The 24,434-nt window shown below is 37.7% G+C and overlaps 1 protein-coding gene across 1 annotated transcript in view; it reads left to right on the plus strand.

Annotated features, from left to right (window-relative positions):
* XRN1 (5'-3' exoribonuclease 1) overlaps nt 1-24,434 on the plus strand; it is a 113,033-nt gene that overhangs the window by 77,236 nt on the left and 11,363 nt on the right. The window contains 10 exon segments of the mRNA XM_043990539.1: nt 2,147-2,203; nt 2,334-2,466; nt 3,368-3,437; nt 11,132-11,345; nt 14,494-14,589; nt 17,671-17,788; nt 19,569-19,630; nt 20,618-20,728; nt 20,881-20,997; nt 21,557-21,716. Of these exon segments, the coding sequence (XP_043846474.1) occupies nt 2,147-2,203; nt 2,334-2,466; nt 3,368-3,437; nt 11,132-11,345; nt 14,494-14,589; nt 17,671-17,788; nt 19,569-19,630; nt 20,618-20,728; nt 20,881-20,997; nt 21,557-21,716 (1,138 nt within the window).

The following is a 24,434-nucleotide window of genomic DNA, read 5'->3' on the forward strand; positions in this document are numbered from 1 at the left end:
CCAACGTCTGAATTGATCCCCCAGGATCGATAGAAAATGTTTGAGGGGTTTTAAGCCCTTTCTAACCTGGCCCCTTCTACCTTTCCAGGTATCTAACGCCTTGTTCCTTTGCACACACTCTGCAGTCCAGTTACATTGACCTTCACGCTAGTCCTCACATAGCATCCCAACTCCCAGGAGTTTTCCTTGGCTAGTTCATGCCTAGAGCTCCCTCACTCCTCAGCTCCGCTCCCTGTCTTCCCTGGTGTCCTTCAAGTTTCAGCTGCCCTCATCCTTTCTGCAAGAAGTCTTTCCCAGTCCTAATCATTTCAGTGCCTTCCTTCTGAAACGAGCCCCACTTTATCCCGTAAATACACACACACGCACCTTGTTCTTACACAGTTGTTTGCAAGGTGCTTTCCCTGTTAGACTCTGAAGTCCTTTAGAGCAGGGACTTTTTTCCCCTTTGATTGTATTTCTAGCCTTTACCATTGTACCTGATATATAGTAGGCACTTAATAAATGCTAATTGACTGACCAGGACTACCCCTAATTGCTCTTCTGAGATACAGCCTCGTATCACTGATGTCTTTACTTGAATGTGCTCTCTGCATCTTAAGTTCAGAATGCCCAAAATGGAATTCATACCTGCCCCTCTAAACCCAGCCTTTCTCAAAATGTCCCTGCTTCTGTTGAGAGCATCACTATCCCTTGAGTCGCTGGTCTTGTAACGCATGGGACATTCCTTACCCTGCCTCTCTCTCACATATCCAGTCAGTTACCAAGACATGTTGTGTTTAACTCCCCAACATCTCTCCCATTGTATCCCTTTTTCTGCACAAGGCCATTAGCCTTCTTTGAGGTCTTTCTCTTTGCTTGCCTGGATTATTATCACAGACTTCTAATTGGTTTTCCTTCTTTTGGTCTCTTCCTCTTCCAATCCATCCTCCATATAACTACCAAAATAATAATCTTCCTAAAACACAAGCTTGGTCATGTCACTTTCCTGCTTAAGAATTTTTAATACCTTCCTATTTCTTTTAGGATAGTATACAAAGAACAAAGTGAAACATTTAACTATGAAAAGCCCTCAGATGTATGGGACAGTCATGGTATTCGACATTTAAAGCCCTTCACATTCTAGGTGAGCTTTCCATATGTAGTTGGCATTCTTTCCCCTCAAGTTCTCTATGTCTCAGCCAAATTGGAGTGTTCTCCAAACATGCTATTCCATTGTCATGCCTTTATATACTGGCTGGCCTCCCTTCTCACCTCATCCTTTCACAATTTTTTGCTTCCTTTGAGGTGTTTAGGAAGCCTTTCCTAATCCTGCTAGTAATTAGTGCTTTCGGGCTCCCTGAATTACCCTGTATCTCCTTCTCTTTCCATCCTTATCGGGCATTACTTCTTTCCTGTACTGCTCCTCACACAGTCCTCCATCTCCTAACTCCATGCCTTTGAACTCACCATCCTACATGTCTAGAATCCCTTCCCTCCTTAACTTGAGGCACTATTTTCTACATGAAGCCTTTCCTGATTTCCGTAACTGCTCATGCCCTCCCTCCGTGCTACTTTATTTTTAACCACTTTGTGTGTATATATTCGTGTATTCGTGTGTATACAATTTGTTAAACTTTTAATGTTGTAGTGTGTATTTGTTGGCTCCATATTTAGTAGAGAAGTTCATTGTGGGTAGTTATTGTTTCATTCTCTATACTTGGGTTCTAAGCCTAGCACAGCAACTAGCACATTGTAGGCTTTTAATAAACACTTGTTGAACTCTCTGATTGCTACTTATTTACATGTTGTGTTCCCAAGTAGAATACAAACTTCTTGATGGCAGGAACTGATTTTCTTTTTTGCCTCAGTATTTCTCGGGTCTAGCACAACACCTTGCACATAGTAGAAGTTTAATAAGTGGTTGTTGAATTTAATTGGCAACAAAAATCCTTTCATCAATTGGTGCCATTTTAGATTTTATAAAAAGTAATTCTTTTAGATCATCATAATTCAGTCATCATGTTCTTCCCATACTCAAAAATGTAATCATTTCACTTGTAGAATACTTGCTTGATTTTAAAGGCTTTTCTTTCTTGATAACAATATGTAGAAGTGAAGGATAGTTTGTTAATTGAATTTTTAAATATATGTTTTTCTACTTCTTTAGCAAAGGAAGAGTAACAAGAAAGTACGAGTGACAGTGAAACCTCATTTACTGTACAGAGTAAGTGATGTTTATAGCAAAATACAGAAAATTCATCTTCTCCAACTTGTTTTTCCCAATGCCCTAGTCTTTTTGGGGGGGGGGGGCAGGGTACTTTTAAAAATACTAGAATTAATTTTCTTCTTCTTAGCCATTAGAGCAACAGCAGGGGATTGTTCCTGACCGGGATGCAGAATTCCGTCTTTTTGACCGTGTTGTGAATGTCAGAGAGAACTTTTCAGTTCCTGTGGGTCTCCGTGGCACCATCATAGGAATTAAAGGAGGTAATATTTTTGTTTTGATGCCAGTTATGTGTTTAAACTATAGTTATCTTGGAAACAAAACCTATTTGTTTTTGTTTTTTATGCCAAAGTAGGATGAAATGACTTTCAGTCAGATAAGGGGGAAAAATCCTATTTTTAAAAGTTAATTAATATTTTCAGCTTATCCTTTTCTGAAAAAATTCTCCTCCTTTTCTATCTTGCCTAGTCATCTGGGGAGTGGTTAAAAGAAGGGGAAGTTGAGAAAGGGCTGCTGAGAAATTGGAGGTTTCTATTTACCACATTAAAATTATACAAGACCTCTGGCAGGTATGAATAAGTTTTCATGAGATCAGAGAAAATTGTCCTCACCTTAGTCTTTCACTTAAATCAGTCTGAAAACTTAACTTAACAGACAAGTGAGATATTCCACGACCCTTCATTAGGGTCTCCTGATTTTTTTTATGGAAAAAATGAAATCTTTTTTTTCCCCATAAAAGTAAGAGAGTATTTACAAATGGGCTTTCAAAGTAGATGAGGACACTGGAGCATATTATTGGTTTAAAATCTCTATATTGATAAGTTAGATAATTTATGTAATCTACATGTGGATTATTTCCATTATGTTGATTGCCAAGTAAAAACTAGATCTTTAGCTTTCTAGAAGAAAACATTTTTGCTAGACTTTTGAAAGCTCCACAATAAGAAAAACTGATATTGCAGGATACTGGTAATATCCTTCAGACCAAAGTCTTAGCCTATAACCACTTTTCTGATTGAAATTTTTAAATCCTTGAACTATTTAATGAATGAAATACGAAATTTAAGCTTTCTTGTGATAACTATCTCAGGAGAATATGTGAAAGAATATTAATAAATGTGAAATCAACTGACTTTTTATTTTTAATGATTCTCTTTTCTACAGCTAGTAGAGAAGCAGATGTGCTTTTTGAAGTATTGTTTGATGAAGAATTTCATGGAGGTTTAAGGATAAGGTTTGTCTTTTCTAATGATGATGCTTCCATTATATGTGTATCACCCCAATTTAAAGTCATTTCTCTTTTATTTTTAATGAGCTTTGTAATGTACAAGAAAAACTGAAAAAGATTTCTTTAATTTGGGTTCTTTCTATTCATTAATTGAGAAACTTAGTATAAAAATTGAGATTTTCCCCCCCATAACCCTATTAGTTCTTCCTTATTTCTACACTTAAAATTACAATCTTCAATTCCAATCACAAGTGTTTACTGCAGGGGATGACTGCCATTATTATAGTGTTTTACATCTGTTGCCCAAGTGTCTACCTTTCAGCAGCATTCAAATATTGCACATTGTAAATAATAGCTCTTCATTAACTCTAAAAACCACTTTGTTAATTTCAACTTTTCTGTCTTTCTTACTGACCTAGGACCCTCAAGTTGTTTGGCTCATAGCATGTTTTGCAGAAAGAACATGAAGTAGCAACTGTTCAATTTTAAAATGCCTTCAGGGCAGCTGTGTGGTAGAGCATCAACCCAGGAGTCCGTACCTGAGTTCAAATACAGCCATAGACACTTGACACTTAACTAGCTGTGTGACCCTGGGCAAGTCACTTAACCTTTATTGCCTCACCTCCCAAAAAAACATTTTATAAATTGTCTTCAATAAGAGTTTGTTTCTGTGGTTCTCTTTAATAAAGCATCTTTAGTATGCTTTTTTTTTTTTAATTCAGCAAACTTGGCTTCCCATTGGCTTCACACTGTATAAAAAAAATATATTTTTCCATGGAATGGTCTCACCTGTTATTTGTGGGAAAACTGTTGGTAAAGAATCAATCAGCCTGAAAACCATTTCCTTTTGAAGGCTGTCATTCTAGTCTAAAAGAATCATCAACAGAAATAACTAGATTCTCAGACTTAGATCTCAATCTGGTTCCTTGCCTTACTGTTGTTGCTAGAGCAGATCAATCTAGCAAAAAGCTATATCAGCTCCGTGATGGAAGCTGATCTAAGACTGATTTCTCAAGAATTCATTACCCTCAGTATTCAGAGCATTATAGCTCCTTTAATGCCAGGTTTTAGATCTCATGTGCCTGCTGGGAAATACCATGGTGACTTGGGGCTGTAGAACATGTATGTAGTTGGAAACCCTTGTAGGGCACCCCATTCATTACTCTATTTCATGTTCTGTGAAACTTACTCTTCCTCCATGGCAGAGGTCTCCTCCCATCTCCATCCTAGCCAGAGGCCAGCTCAGACAAACATTACTCTGTCCGTCAATCCCCATTCTCCTCTGCACAGAGGATGGGTGGGGATATTGGCCTAGGAAGAAGGAAACAAACTCAGCACATGGAAAAGAGCGTGGCCACCAGGAGCAGGATTCCTCCAGAAAAGAGTGTGAGCCTTCCCGGTGCCATTGCACCCCCAATTATCTCCATTATCTAACCAACTGTTAAAACTTTTTACCACAGCACACTCTGAGTCCATCTCCCCCACTGAGAGGCTTTGCAGCCACTGTAACCCGGTCCCTTTTGAAGAGAGAGAATGGTTCCATCTGTGGGCATGAGTAGCCCTCCACAAATACTATACTTCTTAGCACACGAGATGATTCTTCCACCTTTGTGTAACAATTGTAAACTTTTCATCAATCCTGAAGCTGCCTCTCTAGTCCTTTCACATCCCCCTGTACTGACTTCACTTACCATCCTTTCACAGTTATGATCCAATCACACTGTGATTGAACAGTTCCGCTCTTCACTATGTATGTACCACCCCCTGATTCCTTTTCTTCTCTGTCCTGTTTGCACTCATGCCTTGCTAAAAACTTAAAATCCACCATCTGCCTTGTCTTATTTTTGTGTGTGTGTGAGGCAATTGGGGTTAAGTGACTTGCCCAGGGTCACACAGCTAGTAAGTGTCAAGTGTCTGAGGCTGGATTTGAACTTGGGTCTTCCTGAATCCAAAGCCAGTGCTTTATCCACTGCACCACCTAGCTGCCCCCTGTCTTATTCTACTCATGTAGTGCTGAATGCTGCTGGAAAAAGTCACTACTGTGCTGCTTACAAATGTTAACCAAATCTAAGTTAGACACTTTTTGCTGCATAGTGATCCTCCCCTAACTATGAGAACCCTCTTCACTGAAGCTCCTTGTATTACTCCTTCATTCCTCCTAGGGGAGTTTTACTGAATAAATCAATGTCAGTTGCTATGAGTTCTTCCTCCCATACCTCAGAACCTCTCTATATTGTCACTTTTTTTTTCTCATACCAAAGCTAATTTTTGTCAACTTTTACCATTCATCCTATGCTTTCTGATGTCTTGTGGGAGCTTCCTCATTCCCATTGATTAGTCTCTCTCTTTTATCTTCAATCTCTTGGCTTCTTTACTATACCCACATCTCCCTTAATCCTTAAAACAATTTTCTCCTGGATCCTCTTTTCTTTTTTTTTCTCTCCACCTTACCTCTTGATGATGCCACCAGCTTCCACAGGTTCAGTTATCACTACAAAAGTAACTCCCACATCTTAATATATCATCCTAACCTTTGCTGAGTTCCATTTTGATATTACCAACTGCCTACTGAACACTTCCCCCTGAATATACAACTAGATTTTAAACTCGATATGTAAAAAGTAAAACTTCTTATCTTTCTTCCCTAAAACTATACCTTCCCCAGACTTAGCTATTAGCCAATATTATTTGGAATTGGCTAACACTTATAGCTAACGTATAACACATAACACTTTGTGCTAAGCACTTTACAAACATTATGTCATTTGATCTTCATAATAACCGGGGAGGTAATTGCTGTTGGAAACTGAGGCAAACAGGTTAAATAACTTGTTCAAGGTCACATAGCTAGTAAGTTTCTGAAACTGGTTTTGAACTCAAGTCTCCCTTATTCCAGGCCCAGTGTTCCATCTACTGAGCCACCTAGCTGCCTGAAAATATCTTATTAGTTGTATATGTCGTTTCAAAGAATGTCAGGTTAGGATTTCCTAACTAGGTTTTTATTTAGGAGAATGTTCCTACTCCCACTCAAGCATTACCCTAATATCTAACTCAGCGTTACATTCAGTAACTTCTCCCTGGAAAATTATCCCCTGGGCTACTAGTAGGCAAGGCCTACTCTTAATCTTTAGGGGGTGCCCAGCTGGAGCATGGCTTCCGTTATGTACATAGGTGAGAAGATTTCTCCTGGTGTTGCGCATGGGTGATCTTGTCCTACTCATCACTCCCCGGAATATATATGGATTTCAAGAAGGATGTTAAATTTTTGTTCTAGAAGCTGAGCAAAGATACTTGCTGAAATTGTTGTTTCCATTTTTTCTACCCCTTCCTTGCCTATTGCTTCATTGATTTACTTGTAGCAGATAGTTTGCTAACAAGCTGAAGGCTGTTGGCTAGCATAGGTTAAAGAGACCAGCAGACAATATAAATTTTCCCTCACTCAAGTCTTGTCAATTCTACCTCCACTACATCTCTAGCATTCATCAGATCTACTCCTACCTAGCCACTACTCTCATTCAGGTTCTCATTACATTGTACCTGAAGTACTACTTCCAGTTCATCTCCTTGCTTCTAAAATCTTTCTCTAATTTGCCTTCATCACAATTGCCCCTCCAAAAGAATTTCTTAAGGCACCAGTATAACCATTTAATTAAAAATTTTCCAGGGGCAGCTAGGTGGTACAGTGGATAAAGCACCAGCCCTGGATTCAGGAGGACCTGAGTTTAAATCCTGCCTCAGACACTTGACACTTAGTAGCTGTGTGACCCTGGGCAAGTCATTTAACCCTCATTGCGCCCCCCCCCCAAATTAGTGATTTAGAGCATTTTTTCATATAACTATGGATACCTTTGATTTCTTTGTCTGAAAACTGCTTGTTCATTTCCCTTGGCCATTTATCAACTGGGGAATGATGTGTATTTTTATAAATTTGACTCCATTCTCTCTATATTTGAAAAATGAGAACTTTATCAATGATACTTTTGCAAAAATTCTTTCCCAGTTTTCTGCTTTCCTTATACTTTTAGTTACACTGGTTTTGTCCGTGCAAAAGCTTTTTAATTTTATGTAATTAAAATTTATCTATTTTACATTTTGTAATGCTCTCTGTATCTTCTTTGGTCTTAAATTATTCTTCTGTCCATAAGTCTTCGTGAGCTTGACATTTAAAATCATTCCCATTCGGGTCAACTACCTTTCCAAACTTACTGTCCTTCATACAGTCTATATTTCAGACAATGTGAATATGGCATTCTGTTTCTCATCTCCTTTGCTTATCTTGTCTATTATGCCTTCAGTGCTTTTCTTTCACATCTCTGCCTCTTAGAATCCTATTTTTCTTCAGACTTCAGCACAGGTTTTCTAGTTGCTTGTGTTCCTGAGTATAGAGATTTTTTTTTATTTTTGCTTTTTAATCTCCAGAAGCATCTAACATAGTGTTTTTCATATATAAGATACTTGATAAATGTTTATTGAATCAAATTTAATTGTCTAAATTAATCAAATCCATTATTATTCCATCTACCCCAGATAGCAGGTGTTGTCATCTTCCTTTTTATTTTGGATATTTGTAGATTCCAACAGGCAAAGTATAAAATCGTTTTTCCATCCTTTCCATTTTCCAATAATAAAACCATTATTTCCAATAATACCTATTCTGTATTCTATCTGGAAATTTCATGAAATGAGATACAAAATACAAGCTTGGTACAAAATCTACATACCAAATGAACTGGTTCCCAACTTTAAATTTGGTTAGTTTGGCCTGCCTAACTAAGAATGAAGGATACCTATAATGATAAATTCTCAGTCTGTAATTATGATGGAATTTTAACTAATTCTTCTGAATACAACAGCATGATAGGTAGTATTTTATGTTTATCACCTTAAGAAAAGAAAGTGGTATCCCAAAGGAAGTTGGACTTACATGAAGACAGAGATCTAGATTTATCACATTTACGTGTAGCATAAACCGTGGCAGAACTGTGGGAACAAGGGAAATGGTTTCCACATCCAACAGTACAATCAGGCTATGAGACTATCTCACTAGATATACATGAGGACCAAAAGCTAAGAAAATCAAATGTATTAGAGATAACTATTAAGTCCTACATTTGTATTCATAAAATCAGTTTTGAAAGGTTGGGCAAGAATAGATAATTAGCAATTTGTATAAAAGTGATCTGAAAGTTTTAATGGTTTAAAAGCTTAATACACAGGATGGTAGCCAAAAAAAGTAATTCAGTTTTAACCTACATTAAGAAAGTCACAGTTAAAGTAAGAAAACCATTAAATTAATAAATAAAACTAGAAGCTGGTTTTATGAAAAAAGCAATAAAATACATAAATCACTGGTTAATTTGATCAAAAAAAGGAAAGAAGAAAACCAAATTACTGGTATCAAAAAATGAAAGGGATGAACTCACCACCAATGAAGAGGAAATTAAGACAATTATTAGGAACTGTTTTGCCCAATTATATGTGAATAAATTTGACAGCCTAAATGACATGGATTAATAGCTCCAAAAATATAAATTACCCAGATTAGCAGAAGAAGAAATAAACTATTTAAATAACCCAGTTTTAGAAAAAGAAATTGAACAAGCCATTAATGAAATTCCTAAGAAAAAATCCCCAGGACCAGATGGATTGACAAGTGAATTCTACCAAACATTTAAAGAACAATTAATCTCAATAATATATAAATTATTTGAAAAAATAAGTGGAGCCCTACCAAATTCCTTTAATGAGACAGATATGGTGCTGATATCCAAGCCAGGAAGAGCCAAAACAGAGAAAGAAAATTATAGACCATATAGAATCGTTTATCTGTCAGATTTAGGGGCAGAGGAAGAATTTAGGACCAAAGAAGATATAGTGAATAAAATTAAATGTAAACTAGATCATTTTGATTATATAAAATAAAAGGCTTTTGTACAGACAAAACTAATGTAATCAAGATTACAAGGGAAGTAGAAAACTGGGAAAGAATTTTTTAAACATATGTCTGATTAAGGCCTCATTTCTCAAATATATAGAGAACTGAGTCAAATTTATAAAAATACAAGTCATTCCTCAATTGATAAATGATCAAAGGATATGAGCACGTAGTTTTCAGAGAAAGAAATCCAAGCTATCTATAATCATTTGAAAAAATGCTCTAGATCATTATTGGTCAGAAAAATGCAGATTAAAACAACTCTGAGGTATCCCCTCACACCTATCAGAATGGCAAATATAACAAAAATGGAAAATATTGAATGTTGGAAGGAATGTGGGAAAGCTGGGACGCTAATCCACTGCTGGTGGAGTTGTGAACTGATCCAACCATTCTGGGGAGTAATTTGGAACTATGCCCAAAGGGCTATAGAACTGCATGTACCCTTTGATCCAGCAATACCACTGCTAGGTTTATCTCCCAAAGACATCCTCAAAAAGATCTATTCGTACAAAAATATTTATAGCAATTCTTTTCGTGGTGGCTAAGAATTGGAAATCAAAGGAATGCCCATCAATTGGGGAATGGCTAAACAAACTGTGGTATATGATGGTGATGGAATATTATTGTGCTATAAGAAATGATGAGCAGGATGGCTTCAGAAAGGCCTGGAAAAACATGTATGAAATGATGTATTGTGAAGTCAACAGGACCAAGAGAACATTATACACAGAGACAGCAATATTGTTCAATGAAGAACTGTGAATGACCTGACTATTCACAACAATATGATGATCCCTGACAATCCCAAAAGATTATTGATGAGGGGCAGCTAGGTGGCGCAGTGGATAGAGCACCGGCCCTGGATTCAGGAGGACCTGACTTCAAATCCGACCTCAGACACTTGACAATTAACTAGCTGTGTGACCCTGGGCAAGTCACTTAACCCCAATTGCCTCGCCAAAACAAACTAAAGACTATTGATGAAACATACTTTCCACCTTCAAAAAAGAACTGATATTGATAGAACAGACTGAAGCACTTTCTTTCATTTTTTTCTTTTAATCAAGTTTTCTTGTACAAAATGACAAATATGGTAATATTTTACATAATCATAAATGTATAACCCATATATGATTGTTTGCTGCCTCAGAGAGGAGGGAGGGGAGGGAAAGAGGGATAAAACTTGGAACCCAAAACTATAAATAAAAATGTTTCTTATTTAGAAAGAAAGTAAGTCACAGTTACCAGAATAAAGGTGAGTGATAGAACACCATATCGCCTTTGATGGTGCCTTCAAGTCACCAGGCCTAGATATTCTACATGCCACAAAACTGAAAGAAATGGTCGTCTAGAGGCTAGACCACTGCCAGACTGGCAAATTTCTTGATTTTTATAGGTGAGAGCAAAATCTCCATGCTATATGCCAATGAGTTTGACTTCAATTCTTGACAAAACTGTTGAAGATAAGGGATGATTAGTGAAAATCTTTGAAAAAGAAACAGTGATCAGATAAAGCCAGTGTGGTCGTGCATGCCAGACTAAACTCATTTCCAGTTTTTACAGGACTGCTAGGCTAGTAGATCCAGGGAATGCTATAGGTAGATTTTAGCAAAGTATTTGACAAAGTCTCTCATTCTTGTGGAAACTGGAGAAATGTCGGCAAGCCAGAACTAAACTAAATTGCCCAAAATTATTTAATTTAGCTAAAATTTTACGTGTTGTTTCTTTCTGGTTCCTTTTTAAATTTGTTCTTTATTTTTAGGTGCTCACCTGGAAGAGGTTATCGACTGCCAACAAGTGCCTTAATTAACCTTTCTCATGGTAATCGCTCAGAGACTGGAAATCAGAAATTGACAGCCATAGTGAAGCCTCAGCCTGCTGTGAATCCATGCACTTCAAGTTCATCTGGTTCATTTGCTGCAGCTTCTCAGAAAGCCCATTTAGGGGTCAACAGTTCTCGATCACCTTTGCCTCCAGTAAGGAATATACAAACCTGCCTTTACTTGTGCTTTGTTAATGTTTTGTTTTCTTTTTCAAATCAGTCCAAAAATATCAGATTTACCTCTTTTCCCAGTTATGTTAAAGGATGAAAGAACATAGGCATAAACTGCATTTATTTTAGGAACACTTGATTCAGTTCTTAAACTGAAAATATTACATGAAGAGTGTTTTTACTTAAGCTAATAAAAGATTAATGAATAGCATAGTAACATCTACTGGTATTCTCACTTTAATTTACAGAATTCCGGTGTTAAACAACAAAATCATTGAATTTAGAAAGATGTTTAAAGACTTGCATAATATTTAGGAAAATCATACAGCCGTTTCTTCAGGGCATACAAAGCTACGCACAATGACACACATTCAAAAGTATCATTCTGGGGCAGCTAGGTGGCACAGTGGATAGCGCACCGGCCCTGGATTCAGGAGGACCTGAGTTCAAATCCGGCCTCAGACACTTAACACTTACTAGCTGTGTGACTCTGGGCAAGTCACTTAACCCCAATTGCCTCACAAAAAAAAAAAGGGGAAAAAAAAAGTATCATTCTGAATTCTTTTCACTCTTTTATACATGTTGCTTATATGCCCTAGGGAATATTAGCACCTCATACAAACTGCTACAGATGGCTAAAATTTGCCTCCCTACTACCAAAAGGAAATGTAGCTATATCCATTCAGTGTTAGCAATTTACCCATTCCCATTCTGAAATTCATGGGAAATGTTTTATATTTTATAATTCTGTGTACCTTATTAGGTTTTCACAGGTGGGGCCATTAGCTTTTATCTCTCTTCCATAACAACAGACCACGACATTAATAACATAAGTAATTTTCAAATGAAAATTGGTCAGAAAGGAAAAGCACTAAGTAAAAATATGTGTCTATGCCAGCACAAATGCTTTACCATTACTGGAAAACCCTCTCAAAATTAATTCCTTATCAGTATTAAGTCAGTGGTATCATTCTTAATTCTATTCGTGTCACAGAAGGATCACTGGATCGAGAATACAGAGACCTAATCCTGGGCTAGTCCTGACTCCTCCACTTGACCTTGGGCAAGTCTCTGATCATAACTGAGCTTGCATTGTCTCATTTCTAAAATGGGAATAACAATGAGCGAAGAAATGATTTAAAATGCATTTATTCAGCTCTTACTATGTGCCAACCACTGGAGATTCAAATAGAAAAGTCCTGCTTTCAAGGAGCAGTGTCACTCTCTAATTATAGAAAAACAATTTAAAAGAAAATTCAGCTACAGGGAATAGGGAAGGGTCCAAAAGTACTGATAGTGCACTGGGAAGGTCCTTCAGTTACGTGGGAAGCTAAGTGTAACGATTGGAATGACGCCACCTGCTGGAGACTTATGTAGAAAAGCTCCACCATGAGGTGAAGGTCTCTGAGGGCAAGACCATGTGTCTTTTCTTTGGCGTCAGGAAGTGACGTTTGCTAGTGGGAGGAAGAAGGGGGAGCCTGGGACTCTGACTCGCTCTCTTTCCTCAGGACTCCTGTGGAGAAGGGAGCGAGAAATGCGCTCTCCCTTTAATAGATAGATGAATCTAGGCCTTTCTTTTTCTCTTCACCAAATTCTTATTCTCCTTAATAAATGCTTAAAAGTCTAACTCTTGCTAAAGCTTTTAATTTATTGGCGACCACTCATTAGATATTTTAGACAGACTAGCTAGACTTTTAGCCTTTACATAAGACAGCAGTGCTATAGGACTGCAGGGCAAAGTGACAAGTCATATGGCAAGTCCTGGAATATCTTGGGGAGGAAGGCAGTGGAAAGACATAGAGCAAGATCTGGTGGTCCTCAATTCATCATGAAGAATGTGAACAGTCCCACATCCTAGGAAGGCAGGATGAAAGGTTGCCCCTTGGTAGGAATGCCACAAACCATCCTGTTGGGTTCAGCCCCGCCCCCCTCTAAGATTATTATGTAGAGAGCCATTGAGAAGTGCTTTGAACACTGTCAGGTACTGCAGTAATACAGTGTTGTATGAACTGAGAAAATCAAGTGTGGATATGTTTGGGGTTTTTTCTAGTTTTGGATTACAGATAACATTTCAAGGTCAGATTAATTCTATTTCACCACAGACAGGGTTAATTTTATATAGCAATCAGAAAAACTTGGTTAGTAATTTGTAATTTGTATGGATAATGACTTCAAGATTATAAACCATCTCTAAAAGGAAAATTAGTTCAAAAGAAATCATTGTCGAGTATAGAAATCCAATGAAGATAGAATGTAGGGGACAGGTAGGTGGCACAGTGGATAAAGCACCAGCCCTGGATGCAGGGGGACCTGAGTTCAAATGTGACCCCAGACACTTGACACTTACTAGCTGTGTGACCCTGGGCAAGTCACTTAACCCTTATTTCCCTGCCCCCTCCCCCCCAAAAAAGATAGAATGTAGGGGGAAAAAATGAAACTGAAAATATGTCAGTGTCTTCAGAATGACTCATTATAGATTAGCAGGTGAAAGTCCAAATAATCATTTTAAATCTTCTGTATAATCTTCCATATGGTAGTAGCCTTTAAATCTGTCAAGTTGTAAAAACTCTAAGATCTTAGTGTAAAATCTCAGAAAGACCAATTATATGTAACAATTGGAACCAGTATTCACATAGTGTTTTAAGGTTTGCAAAGCACACTCCAGTAGACATTATTTAATTTAGTCCTCTCAACAGCCTTGCAAGGTAGATGCTGTTATTATCATCCCATTTTACAGGTGAGGAAATCGATGTTGAGAGATTGCGATTTGCCCCATGTCACTCAGCTTGTTATGTCTGGAACAGAATTTGAACCCAGGTCTTCTGACTCCAAATCTGGTACTTTCTTCTCTTTCTATACAGCCACAGTTGGCTTTTATAAATGGAGCTTATACCAGGAGCATAATTTCAGGGACCACTCTACATTATTCCAAAGGGAAAAGGTCTGCAAGATAAAAGCTAACGAAATTTGCCTAGATAGCCAGTTTATAAATGAATGGTCCATTTGTTAATGAAGATACTGTAGGAGCTGAGTGAGCACAGGGGGCTGTTTGCTAGATTTATTCCCTGTGTTACGCTCATGTGGGATTATGTTTTCTTTCCTTAAATATATTTATGTTGTGCCTTTCTCAGGTACCTACTAAAGATGATGATGAATTTTGTAGTATTTGGCAATCATTACAAGGATCAGGAAAGCCTCAACATTTTCAGCAGAATTCACAGGAAAAGGTTAGTAAGCAGCTACTACTGAATGAAAAAAATTAATGGAAAACCAAAGAAAAAATTGTATAGAAAAAGTACTGCTATTTTGATAAATGCTACATAGGTTATGAAATGATAATGTGTTCTTAGAAAAAGTGACTCCTTTGATCTTTAACATGCAGATTTGTTTTAAGACTGTTTTTTTCTTTTTGTGTGTGTGAGGCAATTGGGGTTAAGTGACTTGCCTAGGGTCACACAGCTAGTAAGTGTTAAGTATCTGAGGCTGGATTTGAACTCAGGTCCTCCTGACTCCAGGGCTGATGCTCTATCCACTACGCCACCTAGCTGCCCCTGGACTGTTTTTTTAATATAAGATTTTATTTTTCTCCAGTTACATGTTAAAACAATCCCTCCCTCCCCTCACATTTCCCTGAGACAGTAAGCAATCAGATATAGGTTATACATAAGAAATTATATAAAACATTACCATAACAGTCATTTTGTACAAGAACACTCAAAAAAAGAAGAATGAAAAAAAAGTAGAAAATAGCATAGTTGAGTCTGTATTCAGATAATATCAGTTCTTTCTCTGGAGGTGAATTGTATGCTTTATCACTAGTTCTTTGGGATTGTCTTAGATCATTGTATTGCTGAGAATAGCTAAGTCATTCACCATTTACTATATATAATGTTCTGGTTCTGCTTACTTCAATCTGTATCAATTCATGTAAGTCTTTCCACATTTTTCTGAAATCATCCTCCTTGTCACTTCTTCTAGCACAGTAATATTCCATCACAATCACATACCACAGCTTGTTCAGTTCCAATTGATGGACATCCCTTTGATTTCCAATTATTTGCCACCACTTAAAGAGCTGCTGTAAATCTTTTTCTGCTTTCCCTTTTTATTTTTATCTCTGACATACAAACATAGTTGTGAAATTCTTGGCATGTCTTTTGAACGGAAAAGAAAAATAACTTTTTTAATCCAGCTTCTCCTTTCACTGTTTCAACCTCACTTACTTGAAAGTGTTATAACTTTTAGCATTTAATATAAGTAGTACAGCAGTAATCCCTAACATATAAACATACATTTAAATGTATTGCTTTGTGTTCAGTATTGTGTAGCTTAGCAAATATATTTACACAGACTGATGAATCCATGTATATATACAGAACCTTTGCTTTGTCTTAGTAAACTCTTAGGGGAGCTTGAAAGGGGGATTAGGAAAACAGAGTTTCTTGTATGGTTGCAGTAATATACAGCTAAGTACTTGACCAGGAGAGAAAGACAGAAAGATAGGTTTTATTGCTTTTTTAAAATAACCCTTTCTCAATTGAGTAGGTGGTTTTGGTCAGTCAACACTTACAAAGTATGTTATAATGGGGATTCCTTCAATACTTGGGTTGGTCCAGATGATTGCTAAAGTGACTTCCTACTCTCAAAAGTTCTTGATTCTGAAACAAGTTTAGGAGTTAAGCTCCTCGAGAAAAAAAAAGAAGAAGGAAGGAAGGAAACCAAGAGATTGAAGAAATTGCCAAGAATCTTAATACAATGAGGAGATAGTCTTAGGGGAAAACTGAAAAATACTACAGTAACTATAATTAGAATGCCAGAAAAATACAAGAAATGACCATGAAAACTACAGGAGTAGCACTCCCTTTACCAGCAAAACTGCTATGTTTAAATCAGCTATTTTTATAATTACTCTCTCTGTACTTGCTCACTTTTGATGGTATATATGTTTGTGGGAAAGTAATTCCTGAGTTTTATTTTGTTGTTTTATTTTTCTGGGGAGTGGGGGGAGAAGTGGAATAAGGAGAGACTATTCCATTGTAAATCTTATTATTCTGGGGCAGCTAGGTGACTCAGTGGATAGAGCACCGGCCCTGGATTCAGGAGGACCTGAGTTCAAATCCAGCCTCAGATACTTGACTCTTACTAGCTGTGTGACCCTGGGCAAGTCACTTAACCCTCATTGCCTCAAAAATAATAATAATAATAAAATGAAGGTAAAATGAAATAGAATAATATTTCATTAAGTACCTTTATTTTACAATAATTTTATCCTCTGAGTGGCTATGGAAAGGGGTAAACATATCATTAGGGATTTGTGAACTACACTTTTCAAAATATCGATCCACAGAGTACCTTAAACCTGAGGTAATCGTCCCATAGGGTTGGGTAGGGGTGACCTAGGATTCTGCTCTATGAATTGGGGGGTATAGCCCTTGGGGCCAAATATGTGGAGCGGCTGTGGGAAGATGGACACATTGATATATTGTTGTTGTTGTTAGAGCTGTGAATTAATCCAGTCGGTCCAATTCTGGGGGGAAAAATTTGGAATTAAGAAAAATAACTGAGCTGTTCATACCTTTTGATTGAGTAATCCCACTACTGGGCATATAACCCAAAAGAAAAAATAGAGGTTGTTTTCCATAGGAAGATGTCTATTCAGATCTATGGCTGGGGAAAATTCTTAAGCACACAATCAACAAGCATTTATTAAGTACCTGCCTGCTATGCTCTAGTCACTGCACCAGGTCCTGGGAATAGAGCCAAAAACAAAGCAATCTCTTGCTATCTAGGAGTTTCCAACTTAGCTGATAAAACAATATAAATGTGTATGAAATGCATTTTTAAAATTACAAAGCAACCTTTGGAGGAAGGCACTGATAGCTTAATTGGGGGAGGGACAGAATTTATTTTGCACCTTCTTTAAGAATTGAAAAATAAAAATTTCAGAGAAATGTTGGAAGACTTGTATGAACTGATAGAAGAGTGAAGTAGGCAGAACCAGAACAGTGATTACAATGATGTAAAGGGTAATTATTCTCAATCTTTGAGAACTAATGATGAAACACAGCATCCTTCTCTCAAGAGAGAAATGTGGTTAATGTTAATGTGAACTATGTTAAACCCTGTCAGACAGTCATTTGTCAGTTTTGTTTAAGTCTTTTCCCTTGTTAAGAGGAGGGTTCGTTTGAGATGAGAAGAAATTCAGTCAGATCATTTTAAAAATCACAAGTTATCTTAAAACTAAGTTAAATGGGAGGATTGTTTATTAAAGGATCCAGTTAATTAAATATGGGAATTCCAACTTTCAGGGTTTGGTTCTACCTCAAGAAATAAACAGAGGAGCTACTGCTACTCAGTATTATAAACCTGGCTTCAGTGACAGCAGCATTAAGAGTCAGCAAAGAAAATGTGATCAATATAGAAAATGTAAGTCCACTTAAGAACTGCATTTGAAAAATATACGTACTTCTTGAAATAATGTTTTATATGTAACTACTAAGTTCTCTTCTCTGGAAAGCTCCTACCTGTGAATTGTTTCAGAATATGACAGATTGCTGCTAACCTTTGTACCTTTTTTGTTGCTAATATTAATACTTGATTAATTCTCAGGTACTAATAATAGCCTACCTTCTTTACAGCACCTCCTCACAAACACCCATGTTACAGAAATGTCTTTAAAATCTATTACTTTAGAAATGTATTTTAAAAGTTTTTGTTAGGGGCAGCTAGGTGGTGCAGTGAATAGGGCACCAGCCCTGGAGTCTGGAGGACCTGAGTTCAAATCCAGCCTCAGTCACTTGACACTTTCTAGCTGTGTGACCCTGGACAAGTCACTTAACCCTCATTGCCCCACCAAAAAAAAAAAAAGTTTTTGTTTTGATATTACTGGAAGAATAAACAGGCACTCATTTTATCTATTTTTATATAAGTAATAGCTAGCAATGATATAGTGCTTTAAGGTTTGCAAAGTATTTTTACCAATATGCCACTTTATCCTCACCACAGATGAGGCAACAGAAATTAGGCAACTTTGCCAGGGTCATCATAAGTATCAAGGCCAGATTTGAACTGAGGTCTTTCTGACTCCAGGCTCAACACTCTATGCACTGTACCGCCTCACTGCAGGTAGTAAGCATTGGATGAGTCGGTAACTTCATCACTTTTCGTCTGTTTGCGGGTGTTTTCATGTAAAAGGGGTCATTTTAAATGTCCTAAAAGCAACTGTCAGCACTGTGAGTGACAAACTCTTCAGTTACATTCACAAAACATGAAGCAACCAGTGTGCACAGGGCATTCACTCACTGTGAAGACACGGACCCTGGCATGATACATGGCTACAGCAATGATTTTTTTTTTTTAATTATAAAAGTATTTTATCATTTTCCAGCTACATGCAGAGACAGTTCTCAACATTTGCCCTCACAAGATTTCCAGTTTCAAACTTTTCTCCCTTCCCCCCTCCCCAAGGCAGCAAGTAATCCGATACAGGTTACATATGTACAATCCCATTACAATAATGATTTTTAAAACGCACACACAGTCCCCTTGATAATAAGAGCCAGAAGGGGCAAAAGAGCACTCTCTGAAAAGGATTTTGCATTTGACTGAAAAGGCCTTCTTCGTGTTGTTAATTATATTTTTTGATATAAATAAAACATTCTGGCTTTTTTGTCTGGGATACTAATTAGCATCCCTGATGCTCTGCCCCCGCTTCACCTTATGACCCTTAGTAAGTTCCCTCTTGTCTTGGAGGCTCAGTTTACTCTTCTGCAGGAAAGTCTGTACCAGCTGCCCCCAAGGCTGCCATGCATCCAGCGAGACACGGACAGTTGGGCTAACGTGTTTGAAAACTACCCAGGACCACACGAGTGTGAGAAGGGATACTGTCTTCCACTGGTCCTTGCTCCTCTGGCTTTCTTTTCCTCTTAGTTTTCTAAGTTGTGCCTTTCTCTAGCCTCAGGCCTCTCCTCCCCTGGACGTTCCTCTGGGTTGACCCTTCTAGTCCTGTGATTACATCCTGAATGCTTTCTTTCAGTCCTTCCTGTTTTCCTCAGATACTTCTGCAACTTCTTTTCTCCTCCTGACACACATTTATCTACAACTTAAATTGTTTTCTGGCTCAGCCACCAGGTCCAATGTGTATTTACCAGATTGACAAGAATGAAACTTTATCTCATTTTAATCACACCTCTATTTTTATTTCTAGTCAAAGAAGATTGTAAAATTTCTAAGAATGAATGTCAGTCACAAAAGACAGCAAATAAACAGGTAAATTGAACTTTGGTAAGCTTTTGTATGGCAAGTTTTTATTTTAATAACAAATCGACTTTCTGCCATAGACCCTCTTGGAGGCTTTTAAGTTCTGTAGCCCTTTTTTAATTTTCATCACCAAGGCCCTGCAAAAGATCGGGCAGTTGTAAGTCAGTCCTAGTATTATTAAGCTCAACTATGTGCCAAGCACTGTGCTAATGGCTAGTAATACAAAGAAAGACAGGAAAAAGTCCCTGCCCTCAAGGAGCAAACTTTCAAAGGGAAACCTGCAAAGTAGATACAGAAGCGATGGAAGTAATGTGAAAGTGGAAGGCATCATTTGGAGGTTTCCTGGGGATTTATGTCACAGGTCAGTTGGGGTTGGGCGGGGGGAGGGGCGGGTTAGGAGGGCCGAGCAACAGTGTAAAGATTTAGAGGTAGATAAGATATAGTCACGTCCTGAGCTTAGAACCTTTTTATACTGCTTTCTCCTACTTTCACTCAGTAAATCCTTATTAAATGTCTGCTCCATAGTGGGTTTTGTGCTAGGTACTAGTGCCATAAATGAAATAATCCCTTGAAGGGAATTTACATTCTAACAAACAGGAAGCAGTAACACCCATATAAATATGTTATATTCAGAATAAACACAGAGTAAGTACCAGGAAGTTTGAAAGGCACTAGCAGTTGAGGGGCTTAGGAAGGACATGTAAAAGATGTGCCTGAGCTTTGTCTTGTAGAAAGAGTGAGTGGATTGGATGAGGCAGAAGGGAGGATAGAATCAGTGACTTGTAGCTTCAGGGGTTATCCAGTGCGAAGGCAGAGAAGAAGACATATTATATGTGATGAAGAACTCAGAGGCCAGTTTGGCAAGAGGAAGAGTGTCAGGAGGAAACATGTCCTGTAGCCAGACCAACAGGCATTAACTTGAATGAGCCTTTAAAGCTGTAGTTATATTTTGTTTGAACAGAGAGAACCTGACGGTTTATGTTTGCTCATTTGCAGACTTTTGGAGGGACCCCCAAATGTAACGTTAAGCTTTTGAAGAGAAATGAAAGTCCCAGTACTTCAGAAGTCCAAAAAGTTGTAACTGATGATCCAAACACAGTTGGGAAGGTAAGAGTTTGTCTGATTTCTTTTCCCAAAACTATCAGTAGTGAAATTATGCCTGTATAAAAACAAATGCCTATAATTGAATATTAACTGTTAGCCCTTTATACATTACTGTTGTTTTCACCCACATGTTCAAATAATGTTTATTCTCTTAGACTGACCCTGGAATTGAGAATTTCCTAATATCCTTGAAAATCAGCAAGGAGAATGAAGTACAGTATGGTGGGGAAGCAACAAGTGAAGAACATTTGTCACCACAGTCATTTGCTATGGTTAGTTTTTTTTAAAAATGTTTCCACTTTATTTCTCTGGTGTTGACAAATCTGGATTCAAGTGAAACCTCTGCTCCAATACTAGCTGGTGACTTAAATCATTTATCAGTGCCCCAAGCCACTCTCTAAGGCTCCATGTGACAGAACAGTCATAGATGCCCTTTGATAAATGACGTTTCCTCACTGAGAGGAAAACGACACTAATGAAGTCACAGTTCCAGCCCAAAACAAAACAAAACTTGTTCACATGTCAGTAAAGGTTTTCTCTTCTTATAGAAGGCAATACCTAACTTCTTGTGGGATGTTGCCCTCTGTCTCATGCCCACGTGCTCTGCATTGCTAAGTGTGACCTTCTGGGCAAAGCCAAGCCATCCCAGAGAACCGAAACCACTCCTTTACACGTCCACACCAGATGTATCTTTTCATTGCTTGCTGCCCACTTCCAGGCAGGGATTAGACAGGAATATACCGAGTTTTCATTAAAAGAAAAAGAATATGATTCTCGAGAAGAAACGAAAGGCAATAGGATCATGCTAACTTGTGTTGTGTTTTCTTAAAGAAGGGAACACAGATGCTTAAAGAAATTCTGAAAATTGATGGCTCTGACCCTGCGGACCACAAGAATGAAGTCAAACCATCAGTTAATGAAGTTAATGCTTCTTCTAATAGGAAAGAGGTCTACGGATCTTCTGCACAGCCCAGGCAATCCAAGAAGCTAGGTACGTAGAATTATGTTCAGTTCTTGTTTTTATTGTGTGCTTGTCTTAAGATCAAATTATAGGGGCAGCTAGATGGCGCAGTGGATAGAGCACCGGCCCTGGATTCAGGAGTACCTGAGTTCAAATCCGGCCTCAGACACTTAACACTTACTAGCTGTGTGACCCTGGGCAAGTCGCTTAACCCCAATTGCCTTACTAAAAAAAAAAAAAAAAAGATCATTATAGAATTTTTAATATATTGATCACTTAATATGCTTGTAGTATATGTTATTGGTTATATTATGTAATATATACCAGCAAACATATACTTCACAGATATTAAACCTAAAGAATTGTATTAATTCTGCTGTCCTTGGTTTAAAATAACTTCTTTTGAAATATTTCATATCCAACTAAAATCACAGATTTTTTTCCCAATTACAATTCACCTTAAAGAGACCTTGTCCGGCATAATCTGTATAATCCATACATTAGGAATTCACTATTCTGATATGTTTTATAAAGACTAAAATTATAACACAGTTATTACCTGAATTTGGATGTGGTCCTTATTACTTAACTATATCACTTCGCAGTTAATTAGATCGTTAGTACAGCCTGGCAAAACTCATGTTTCCAAATTTTGCTCAACATTCAACCAGGTTCCCAAGACATCGCTCTCCCTGCCCTCATAACATTGTTATTGATTGATTTTCATAGAGCCAGTTAATGACATCCCAAAAGATATTTTTATTCCCTAAGACCTGTATTAAAGGATAAACTCAAATGCCTCCTCATGTGGAGGTGACCCTGGCTTCTCCAGAATGTGAACTGTGGTAGGTTCTACCATGCTGAAAGGCTTTAGGTAGAACTCAAACAAGAGAAAGTATTAATGGGAAGCAAGCAGGTTTTCATAAGACATTCTTCAATGGACCACATCTTTACTTTAATAATTGACTAAAAGATGCAGAAAATGAGAGATTCTGCTGTTTTTACTGATTTTTTTTTTAATTATGACAAAATAATTCAGTAGAAGAAAACAACTTAAGATCTCATTTTAAACAAGATATTCTGTACATCACAATCCTTCAAGATTCTTGAAGCAGAAATAAACATGTTGAATGACCATCTTAACCATAAACATTAGGGGAGGCCTTAAGCAAGCCCCCAAGTACTCCTTTTTTGTGGATCACATTGTGCTAATGACATCAAATCATGTAACATTACAGAGACTTTTGGAAGAAATATGTTACTATCAAAAAAAACCTGAAAGTTTGGCCTTATTATCCATTTAAGAAAGACTAAGTGGGGGCAGCTAGATGGCGCAGTGGATAGAGCACCGGCCCTGGATTCAGGAGGACCTGAGTTCAAATCCGGCCTCAGACACTTAACACTTACTAGCTGTGTGACCCTGGGCAAGTCACTTAACCCCAATTGCCTCACCAAAAAAAAAAAAGAAAGAAAGACTAAGTGGATGAAGAATGTCCATTGCCCAGACTATGATGTGCATTTGGATGGATCACCTCTAGAGCTTGTCCAACATTAGGTATATCTAGCACAGATAAAATACAAACCCGACTGTAAGATGGATCCAGAGTTGAACAGGAGGAAGGGAACAGACTTTTTTTTTTTTTTTTTTTTTGGCGGGGCAATGGGGGTTAAGTGACTTGCCCAGAGTCACACAGCTAGTAAGTGTCAAGTGTCTGAGGCCGGATTTGAACTCAGGTACTCCTGAATCCAGGGCCAGTGCTTTACCCACTGCGCCACCTAGCTACCCTGGGAACAGACCTTTAGGAAATGACAGAGCTACTTTAAAGCCCGTAGGCTTTCCCGAGAAACAAAGGTTCTTTTTAATACCAACATTCTACTCGTGTCAGGGAGACAGTAAATGCAAAAACCTCTGAAGAATTTAAAATTGATGTCACATACTTGACAATGTAAAGGCATGTGATAGGTGTAACTGCAACATGTAATCAATGAGGAACTAGGAAAAATAAGAATTTAAAGATGGCATCAATAAAACATATGATTGAAAGAAAAAATGGACTGGTCGTACACTGAGGGTAAACAGTGAAAGGTGGAAAGCGAGTGAGCTCCACTGGCATCCCTACAATGACAAAAGAAAAGTAAGAAAGGCATCCAACACATGGGAAGACCCCTGTGGCAGACCTAGGAAAGGGCATTGCCAAGAGTTTCACAGAATGAGCTGGCTGTCTGTTTGCAATCTGAATCGCCGGAAGCACTTCCAAATCAATAAAATCAATGATCTGTTTTAAGAGAAAAAAATGAATATACAATAACTTGACTGTTGGTGTATTCTAAATGTGAGATATCCTCATCCATTGATCAGAAAGCAGACATACAGTCCTGAAACAATAATTAGATCTACTCTGCCTTTGCTCATACAAAGTAGATCAGTCTACGCCCTAGTGATTCCATCACCCTCGCAACTTTAACAAACCCAAGTCTCACTCCCAGCCATCACAGTGCTTTGTATTGTATATAGCAAGCTTATAAGAAATGCTTTTTTATAGAAGACTTGGGTTCAGGTCTTATTTCTAACACTTTTTTTGTTTTGTTTTTATATTATATACATTGACTGATTGTTCCTACTTTATGAGAGATCTCTTGCAGGAAAATGAAAAATAGTTAAATACAATGATCTCTTCTAAGTCTCATTATATACTTAAATCTGTCACATTTCTATAATGTTTCATCATCAGTCCTCTAGAATCATGG

Source organism: Dromiciops gliroides, chromosome 3 (assembly GCF_019393635.1).
Source record: "Dromiciops gliroides isolate mDroGli1 chromosome 3, mDroGli1.pri, whole genome shotgun sequence".
Lineage (NCBI taxonomy): Eukaryota > Metazoa > Chordata > Mammalia > Microbiotheria > Microbiotheriidae > Dromiciops > Dromiciops gliroides.